General features: G+C 46.1%; 1 protein-coding gene across 1 annotated transcript; it reads right to left on the reverse strand.

Annotated features, from left to right (window-relative positions):
* Positions 1 to 6,079: 6,079 nt before the first annotated feature.
* CARTPT (CART prepropeptide) lies at positions 6,080 to 9,839 on the reverse strand. Its single transcript, XM_078592829.1, has 3 exons — positions 9,649 to 9,839; positions 8,376 to 8,459; positions 6,080 to 7,340 (listed from the first exon to the last, which is right to left on the reverse strand). Exons 1-3 carry the CDS (start codon positions 9,805 to 9,807, stop codon positions 7,233 to 7,235), a joined length of 351 nt encoding a protein of 116 aa, XP_078448955.1. The 5' UTR covers positions 9,808 to 9,839; the 3' UTR covers positions 6,080 to 7,232.
* Between the last annotated feature and the right edge of the window lie 973 nt (positions 9,840 to 10,812).

Here is a 10,812-nt window from a genome sequence, read left to right on the forward strand (position 1 = left end):
CGACGTGGATATTCGTAACACCAGCACACGAAGAACCTCGAGCTCCCCACGGGGCCCTCGTTATATGCCCCTGGGCCGGGGCTGGCTCCGCCCCTAGCCCCGCCCACCTTCCAGGCCTCTCGAGCTCCTTCTCGAAGGATCCCGAGAGCTCCTTTGGACCACGTGACCGCCCCACGGCCCCCGTCCACCGGTGGCCCCCCTCCAATATCTGGTCACGTGACAGCAGGTCAACCAGCGTATCATGCCCCTGGCTGGCTGACACTCCCTCTCGCTCCCTCACCGGGAGCCCGCACCGCACACTGCTTGTGGTGCCTCCGCGCTGACCAGTGCTCACCCAAGCCCCACTAGGGCTGGTACTACATCCCGTACCCCGGGCTGCCCATAATGACAACACATTACCCGCCGTGGCTTCGTAAGCCCCGGCACCATACAGTGACAAGCACAGTCACTACAAATATATAAATGTGTCGTTAAACCCGCCACCACTCGACACAGCCAATGAGTAAGCTTTGTCACGTAAACAGAACATGCCAATTCGTTACTAGTACAGCACACCGGTGTGTTGGAGAGCACCCATGATCCAACAGGCACACCTTACATTCCAGATTATATATTTTTTCTATCATCAGAGACGTAGATTATATTATAAATTGTATTTTGTTTTTGTAGAAAAATATAAATTACGCACATTTAAATGAGCTGATGGTAAAATATTACAAAAGTATGAATTCTGAACAGCCAATTCTCACCAAAAATGCAATCTGTTTTGGGCGTCCCCCATTGCAAAAATCTTTCACAAAGAAATTTGATTGCCTTGCTTTTAAAACACTCAACAGCTTATCTGGCCATGACGGTCGCACTATAGCGCCTTCACATTGATGGGTGTGAAAAGCGTCAAACCTCTCATCGCACACTTCCATTAGTCTTGACTTTAAGACACGAAATGCCCGTAGAAAACACCAGCCAGCATTCGCCACTATATAAGTGGCACTGATGTCACCACGGCGCTTGTGTCAGGCCAAGTGCACTCGGAAGCCACGTGAAGTGTCGAAGGCTCGCTGACAGGAGCTCACGGGATAGACTCAAGTGCTATGGGTTGACTGAGATGACTGGCAGGTGAACAAGCTGCACCTTCAACTTTGCCAACTTGCTGTGTTTTTATCGGCCCGCGCTCTGCTAGTTGATGTGCGCATCACTCCTCTGCCCTCCATTGTTGGAGGAGCGTCCTTCACGAGCCTCCTACATAGAGGCTGATTGTCACACCGCTGGTACCAGTCTTTGGCAAGCCCACTCAATTCCATATCCACCTGTATCCCATCAATCCATCTCTTTTCCAGCCCACGTGCCCGTTAAGCCCCCTTTATCCGGCCAAACAGTAGCTGCTTGGGCATGCGATAGCTGGGCATGCGGGTTACATGAACTAGCCAACATAGTCTTGCCCATCGGAGGAGTTAAGTGATGTGAATGTCCAGGTTTTTCAAGAATTTGTCACTTCCTCACACAATGCAGCCGAGTTACAGTAATCCCAGGATGGATCGTAGGCAGGCCACCCTGATGTTCCGATGCAGATGTTTCATTCGCGAGGTCCACGTTTCACAGACGTAAAGAAGGGAGGGCATGACTGTGGTCGAGAAGACCCGAAGCTTTGTGTGGAGTGACAGACCAGGTAGCTTCCACACAGCGTTTCGCAGCCGACAAAAACATGCCACCCGACTGATTTGGAGTGAAACCTCTGCTGTCAAACCGAAGCTGATCATAAGCACACTGCCCAGGTATGGAATACTATTCACTATTTTCACGCCCATGGGCTGCACAGAAGGCTAGCAGCTTTCTACCTTATTATTGAACTAATCTGGCCCATGCCTTCCAATTACTCCAGCCCAGGTTTCAACGTCATGTCCTGCTTGGTCATTAAAGTCACCTAACAGGATGACTATCCCCAGGGGCCATTTTAGCTAGCACCTTGGACAGGTTATAAAATGCGTCTGACTCATCTGCCTTGTCTGCATCCCTCCATTGATGTTTATCTTCGGTGGGGATGTAACCACCATTCCTAGCCTCTTGTTGATGGGGAGGCGAGCCTACAGCTGTATGGGACTCACAGCTTCCCATACCTCACTTCCGCGTGCTTTATTGTAATGTTTAGCAGCAATGCCACTTCCTGTTCTTTGACGGTTTCTTGCCCCGAGTGGAGGACTCTCCAGCCCTCATGGGGACTGGAGCCAGAACTGGTCCACCCTTCACCTCCTGTATTCCGCAGAGGTCCAGGCCGTACTGGTCCATCTCCCGACAAAGGAATGGCAGCCTCCCTTCCGCAACGAGAGTTCAAACATTCCACGTGGCCAATCGCAATACTGTATTCTCCTGTTTCTGGAGGAATCCCGAGAGAGGGGGTTCAATCTGGCTCCGCGAAATGGGGTTTGGCCAAAGGGCGTCAGAAATATATGTCCCCTGGGGCCTCCAGCACGAGCTTAGTTGGGTGTTTCCATCGTGATGCTTGGTAGAAAAAGTTCCAGGTGGAGGGGTTACCAGCACACGAAACCATACAAACATGCACACCACGTCTTCACGTGAGCACGGGTGTCTCTGATTTCGGTGATGACCGAAGTGCTGAACGCGACCATGAGAAGAGACGCGCCCAGCCCAGCGAGGAGCAGCACATGGGTCTGAAAGAAAAGGACGTTGCGAACGTACCGAGTGCAAGAACAGCTACGATTTGATGTAGTTTTAACGAAAATGCGCAATGAGATTCAACTTTATATGGAGGTCCAACCCCCCGCCCCATCCCCCCCCCCCAGCGGTAATTCGTCTACAAGACGCACGTCATCACTGTTGCATGATGACTGGACCCCCTAAGCAATTAGGTAAACATTAAGCACACTTAAGTCGCACAAATACGCAAAGATACTACAAATGCATAAATGAAATTGTCATCTTTTGATGCGTATACATTATACGAGTATCTTTTCTGCTCGATATGATACACCGGAATGTATTTGGAATTAGAACGACGTTCTTCGTCTCCATTTTGGTGATGTTCATTAATATTTCACAACTGACAAAGAATGTATATATATTTTTTATGAAACGCGTTGTGTGTAAATGAAGCCAGTGCAAATCAAATGAGACCAAGAAGCACCGAAAAAGGTTAGGTACAGGTCCAAGTATGCTGTGGTTTTTTTTTATTTAATAGGGAAATAAAGAGAGGGATTGAAGTGTATTTCAGAAACGTGGAGGAGACTTTTTACCAAACAAAGTTTTAGCAAATATATGTTTTAGTATGAATAAGGAGGGTTCTCGCTGCATAAATGAAGATACCACCACCTTTTTTCGACAGGCTGTCAAGTTACTACGAGTTCGTGTTATTTCTAGTCCAGAGCCCCATTTCAGTGATGCGGGCGCAATGTCCGGTCACAGTTGGTCTATTATAAGCTTTCTAAAAATACCATGGATGTTCAGATGTAGGGTGCCCAAGCCCGAACAGTTAGCGAAGTCGGAAGCACTAAATGAAGAAGAGGGTGGAATAGAAAACGGTGTAGGCCCATGGTTATATTTAATTTCGCCTTTGAGTAGAAGGAGCAAGACTAGTAGTTTGCTTACCAATTTGCGATTATATGATACAGTACTAGTGAATCTATATCGCATGGGTATAGTAGAAAAACAAGGCAGAACGTGGTTAGTAGGAGGACCAGATAGAATAGTGAGAGAAGAGTTGTGGAATGAAAGAATATTTCAAGAAGAGAGAGAAAATCAGGTGCGTGGAGGAGAGGGGAGAAGCGAGATGGAATAGGTGGGGCGACTGTGGAAGGGGGGTCAAAATGGAGGGACTGATTGTGGCAGGAGAGAGACTAAAATTACAGAGGATAGGGAAGGGAAAATGAGAGGAGGGGATGTGCGGGAGGGAGATGGGCATGCAGAGCAGAAATAAGCCATGGTAGGAAGAGTGGGGGGGGGGGACAAAGAGTATGGAGTCGAGTCAACGGAGAGGAGAGAAGTGAAGCAACTGTAATAAGCAGAAAGAGGGGGGTGAATGAGAGATACAAATATACAAACACACTGGAGGCAAGCAAGCGTACGTGCCGCTCCAACATGTTGCTCCCACTAGACACGCTGCTCCCCCACGGTCCACTCGTGCCGTACCCACCACCATGTCGTCAAAAACAGGTACATCGCTCCACCATCTTCTTGGTTCTTTCGGTAAAGTCACGTAGAAGGGAAATAATAAAATAATAAAAATACAACATAATAAAATAATTCTCACGACGTTTCGGCCACAACGCAAGCAGCCGTCCTCAGGTGAAGAACAGGTCTGTCGGAAAGACAGCGTCTGAATGAAACACCACCAGGCTTGGAGCCTATATTTAAGCTGGGTTGGAGGGGGACAGACTTGTTCTTCACCTGAGGACGGCTGCTTGCGTTGTGGCCGAAACGTCGTGAGAATAATTGAATGTTTTATTTTTATTATTTTATTATTTCCCTTCTACGTGACTTTACCGAAAAAACCAAGAAGGTGAATCCCTGCAGTAACGTAAGCTTTAAATTGAAATTTAATTCTGCCTCTAAACTTTAGCGGTGGAGTGAAGACTGAAATTTGTACCCCAACGTCGTTCCACCACCTCAATGTGACTCCTCCGTACAGCTTCCTCTACACGCCACTATCGCTGCTCCTCGACCACTGAACCACCGGTCCTCCCCGTGCCACCTCCATCACACACCTCATCTTTGTCTGTGATATGTATGAAGACCGCATTTTACGCCGTAGTATGGAGAAAAAGGCTGTAAGAAAGACTGGTCATGGAATGTGCAAATAGTATAGCTTGGGTCTCAGATGCACAGCACCGAGTTGGAATATAGTTTTGTAGATCAAACTGGGGTATAAATAAGTGAAAACACAACGACATCGCTATAAATTTCGATTTAAAGCTTTCGTGACTGCAGGGATTCATATTGGTTTTTTTCCTTCTACGTGACTTTACCGAAAGACATCGCTATATTTATAATTATCTGTAGTTGAAAATAAAATGAAAATTTGCCGTAAAACAACGCCATCTTGGATTTTAATGATAATTGTTTTACTTAACACTTTATACCACAAGCATAGATTAAGAACCTAAGATCAATAAGACTTTACATTTTTTTCTTAAAAGGCATAAGAATTTGAAATTTTGTGAAAAATTGTTGCCATTTTGCAAAAATGGCGACGATCTTTATTTTAAGTGACTAACGTTTTTTATGATTTTGCTATCTGCTCCACTAATAATGTGGCAAATTTTTTTAAAATAGATACACGTTTATCTGAGCTTTAACAAAGAACTGTTAAACAAAAATCTGACAACATCGCAAAGACTCAATGGAGGTGGTTGCATGAAGTGAGGCGGAAATAATAAGTAAATGGATTTGAATTGCACGTCGTTAGAAACGATATTTTCATTGTTCAAATCTGGGCTTTGACAGGACACGTCAAACGGAGGAAACGCACACAATAGGAGCTATTGTTGTGATGATATTTATTTATATACTTATAGAAATTATATTCATGTGTGTATGTTCAACTTCGTTCGCACCGTACGTAGCCAACCGTGTTAATCGGAGGTGTGGAGAATGGACAGCAAACTAAACACAAAAAGCAGTTCTAAAGAAATTCGTTTTCATACTAGATTTAAAAGTGCAAAGCACCCGGTGGCTTCCTAACATCGGAAGGAAGACCGTATTGGGTATAGCAATACTGTATGTTTAGGAGCTAAATGCCAATGTCGAGGTCTGCTCGTCACGAGAGGGCTTCAGGAAAGTGTTCGTGTAGTTTTTTTTATTCCTCAATGGAAAAAAAAGCGCATGACTAAAGTGGTTACTTTATAGAAATGACCTTATTACACAAATTACCTGCAAACGTCACGAGTCATTTTATGCCACGACAAACCAGCGAATAAATACTACACCTGGCTTAATAATGACACTTGTGGCTTATATATTTTTTTTTATCGAAAGCAAGAATACGTAAATTACAGACGATTATAAGGAAACGGATTCTTCAATGAGTTATCGTAGTCCCCGCATAAACACACGCGCGCTGAGTGCATAGCAAGGAACAGAATATACTTTATTATTTACATAACGAATACATCATTTTCGCGGTAAACGTTCAACAAAGAAACGATTAAATATAGACGTTCTACGTTATTGACGTTTAGTTACTTGCGTCTATTCCCAGCACTTGCACGGGTTGGCGAGGCATTGAGCAATTGGATGGGGGTGAGGGGAGCCATGACTTGTTTGGACTCTAGCCTGACGGTCACGGTTCAGTCCTCGGTGGTTTTTATTTTTACGTATTTTATTCAAAGAGATAACACCTCTCTTCTTGGTTCTTTCGGTGAAGTCACGTAGAAGTGAAATAATACAATAATAAAAATAAAACATAATAAAATATTATATTATTAAAATAATATATAATATTATTTAAATATGTGTTATTTTTATTATTTTATTATTTCGTAGAGGGAAATAATAAAATAATAAAAATACAACTTTTTAAAAATATTATATTTTATTATTAAAATAATATATTACATTATTTTATTATGTTTTATTTTTATTATTTTATTATTTCCCTTCTACGTGACTTTACCGAAAGAACCAAACTAATAAAAATAAAACATAATAAAATATTCTATTCTATTATTAAAATAATATATTATATTATTTTATTATGTTTTATTTTTATTACTTTATTATTTCCCTTCTACGTGACTTTACCGAAAGAACCAAGAAGATGAATCCCCGCAGTCACGAAAGCTTTAAATCGAAATGACACCTCTCGTTCATCATCTGTGTCTCGTGTATTTTACCTTGTCCATTCTAGGAGCCGAAAGATAGCGAGTAATATGCATACACTTTGAATTATACACATATATAATCGATCCCAAAAACGCACAATTTTTTTTTAATGAGTGTAACAATCGATAAAGAACGATTCATCAACATGACAACTGTCAAAACCGCACCGAGGTTTGGCAGGCAAGATCCGTGCTCTGACTTGAGAGGGGTCGAGTTGGTTGGAGGCTAGAGAAGCGTGATTCGGAGTAACGAGTGTTGGACTATGTATCATTATTATGGAACGCTATGGGCGATCGGGTGTGTTGCGGATGGGAGTTGGTGAGTTGAGTCGCCGGTTGAGTTGTGTGTGTAGATGCGAGGCGATCTTGGGCTGACGCTGGTTGCTGCTTTGCTGGCGATGCTCACAGGCACCTGAGCAGGAACGAGTTGCAGGCGTAGCTGCGAGGACAGTCGCAGAGTTTGCCGATGCGCGCTCCCTTCCTCACAGCGCACTGGTCCCCGGCTCCGCACTGCAAGCCCGCACACACAGCCCCACACAGCCCACACACACAGCCCGCACACAGCCCGCACAACCCCACACAGCCACACACAGCCACACACAGCCACACGCAGCCCCACACAGCCACACACAGCCACACACACAGCCCCACACACAGCCCGCACACAGCCCGCACACACAGCCCCACAGAGCCCGCACACAGCCCACACACAGCCCCACACAGCCCGCACACAGCCCGCACACACAGCCCCACAGAGCCCGCACACAGCCCACACACAGCCCCACACACAGCCCCACACAGCCCCACACAGCCCCACACAGCCCGCACACAGCCCCACACACAGCCCGCACACACAGCCCCACACAGCCCCACACAGCCCACACACAGCCCCACACACAGCCCGCACACACAGCCCACACACAGCTCCACACACAGCCCCACACAGCCCCACACAGCCCGCACACACAGCCCGCACACACAGCCCGCACACACAGCCCGCACACACAGCCCCACACAGCCCCACACAGCCCACACACAGCCCCACACACAGCCCGCACACACAGCCCGCACACACAGCCCGCACACACAGCCCGCACACACAGCCCCACACAGCCCCACACACGGCCAGCCACAAGGAACGTTGATAAACGGCACAATAATTGGGCGGTGAAAACAACGATTGCCCCACCTGTTCGCGTGGCTCCCGCCACTCTGGTCTAAACACCGGCAGAGCTTTCACTCACCGTGTTTTGTGTAATGCGCATTTACTGTTTGGTGTTTTAACATCTCAACAACCTACCTTATTGCCAGAAAGAGTAAAACCTATTCTCCTATTTCGCTTTGTTTTTCTCAGTGTCTCCCTGCGTTTGGGTGTCTTCATGTGCTCCTTTTGTCCAAGGCTATGTGTTCCATAGCGTTTAGTTACATGTATACAACGTAATTATCTTGTGAATTTACGTCCTCTCTACTTTATACGTCTTGTGGTCGTGTGTATAATGTGTGTTTTGGCTCTAAACGTTTCTTTCTCCGCCTGGCTGCACTTACCAAAGCGACTTGTCCGAATTTTTTCTCCCAGGTGGGGATTCTCTTGCTCTGCAGTTTCTCGAGGACCTCCTGCAGAGCCTCCAGCTGTAAGAGGACAGAATATGAGATGTGTGCGCAATGCTTAGGCGACGGTATATCAACCGTCTAGTTGAGATTAGAAAACAGTCCTTGCACCGTTTTAAGCACCCATGATGCAACAGGCACAAATTGTCGCCACGGTGGCGGGATGTTAATTCCGTTGCGTGGCATGCAGGAGGTCGTGGGTTCGATCCCGATGCCTGTAAATTTGGAGTTTGCGTGTTCTCCCCGTGGTCGCGTGGATTTTTCTCTGGGTCCTCCGGATTTTCCCTCCTTATTTAGAAACATGCGTTTAGAGTATTTGGTTGCTATAAATGTGCTCATGATAAGCCACTTCGTTGAGCTCTGGCCAGGTGGCTTCTGAGAAAGAGCTATATAGCACAGTGAGTCTTACCTGGTAAATTAAAATAATTTAGTTATCGTTCTAAATGACACAACTTTATTTCCAGACGGATTCCATTTTCTTTTGCTGCATCACTTAGACATTCAGATTATATTCTTAGGTGGAATTGTTTTTTTTGTAGCAACCTTTTAAAATTGTACATACTTAATTAACTAATGGCCAAAAATTACTCTGATGATGATTTTGAATAGTCAATTCTGCTAACCACAAATCCAATCCGTTTTAGGCATCCCGCATTGCAAAAATATTTCACAAAGGGATTTCCTTGCTTCTAACCACTCAACAGCTGTCGCTTCGTGGGCATGATGGTCGTGCTATTGCGTCGTCACTTTGACGGAGTGAAAAGCGTCACACCTCTGATGGCACACTACCAGTTAGTCTTGACTGCAACGGCTGCGCATACACAACTATACAAACACGTACACAGCGTCTTCACGTGGGAAAGCGCCTTCAGGAGACGCTTTGTACCAGAGCAAGCTTTTGGATCGTATCTGGATTTCAATGTTACTGATTTCGTAGTGTGCACGGGATTGATTCAATACCAACGAAGTGGGCTGAAATGACAACTTAGTTGCTGGCAGGCATATCATCACACATTTACTTAATTATAACTGCGGTTGAGTTTGGTGGAAGTTACATGTATTTTACTTGGAAGAAGGAAAACAACATTACCAGTGCGTTAACGAGCATTGAAAATACACAATACGAATCTTATTAAGAAAACAACATATGTGACTACGTCGCTTGCTATCCAGTGTACGCTACGACACTAGAGTTACTCGGCCAGCTTACCAACTCTTTCTCGTGGAGGCTGCTTGAGTCCTTTACCGAAGCGATATCCCAAGAGGAGGCGCGGGTGTCTCTCATCTCGGTGCTGAGCTGAGCGCGGCACGAGACCACGAGGAGAGACGCGCCAAGCACAACGAGGAACAGCACGCGACCGCTCTCCATGGTCCTGAAAGAAAAAGGGCGTTACAAGGACGGCTACGATTTGACTTCGCTTGGACGAAACTGCGCGACGAGATTGAACTTTATATAGAGGTCCACCCGCCCCCTCCCACCAACTCCCCGCCCCCTCCCCTCGGCTGTTATCTGTCCCCAAGACGCACGCTGCCAATGCCTGCCTCACGACGACTGGACACTCCCACGCGTTCACGCTCACGTATTCAATCTCACTCTCAGCCATTCACTCACGCAGGCACTCCTACTCTCGGGCATTCACTCTGACGCACGCATTCGCTCGCACTCGCATACATTCACTGTCACGCGTTCACCCTCACTATCACGTATTCACTCTGTCTCTCGAGCGTTCTCATTCTCAGGAATTCACTCTTATTCTCACGCATTCCCTCTCTCACTTGCGCATTCACTCCAACTGTCACGTATTTACTCTCACGTGTTAACTTTTGCTCTGATGCATTCACTATCATAGATTCACACTCAACCTCGCTCACGCACTCTCACCCCTTCACTCCCAATCGCAGGCACTCACTCAAGCATTCACTCACACTCGAACGCATTCAACTTTAACTTTCATACTCTCACTTTAACGGATTCACTCTCACTCACGTATTCCCTCTCACACCGTTACTCACATTTCCACACATTCATACATACAATATCCCGCATTCGCTCTCATAACAAAGATAAAATAATCCCCCGCATAACCTTAAAGGTATTTTGTTCGCGTAGGTGGCCAGCAATACGCTCGGCCGCCTTTGTCTCCCCAGTGGAGGCCCAGGACCGGGTTCGTCATGCAGCGCGCTAACCGCTACACTACAGATCCTCCATTCTCTCACACCCACTCTCACACATTCACTCTAATTCTCACTCGTTAACTCTTACGCATTCACCCACACTCTCTCGCGTGCACTCACATTCACGTATTCACTCACACGTTCAATAACGCCCTCAAGCATTCTCTCTCACGCATACCCTCTAATTCTCAAACGTGTA

Source organism: Lampetra planeri, chromosome 3 (genome assembly GCF_965212315.1).
Source record: "Lampetra planeri chromosome 3, kcLamPlan1.2.h2, whole genome shotgun sequence".
In the NCBI taxonomy this organism is placed as follows: domain Eukaryota; kingdom Metazoa; phylum Chordata; class Hyperoartia; order Petromyzontiformes; family Petromyzontidae; genus Lampetra; species Lampetra planeri.

Bases quoted from the DNA above. Each gene is read 5' to 3' on its own strand.
- CARTPT (XM_078592829.1), bottom strand. From the start codon at position 9,807: ATGGAGAGCGGTCGCGTGCTGTTCCTCGTTGTGCTTGGCGCGTCTCTC. The intron at 8,460-9,648 runs GTAAGCTGGCCG...GTCCTCTTACAG, and splicing joins GCCTCCACGAGAAAGAGTTG to CTGGAGGCTCTGCAGGAGGT. The intron at 7,341-8,375 runs GTAAGTGCAGCC...GCGGGCTTGCAG, and splicing joins AATTCGGACAAGTCGCTTTG to TGCGGAGCCGGGGACCAGTG.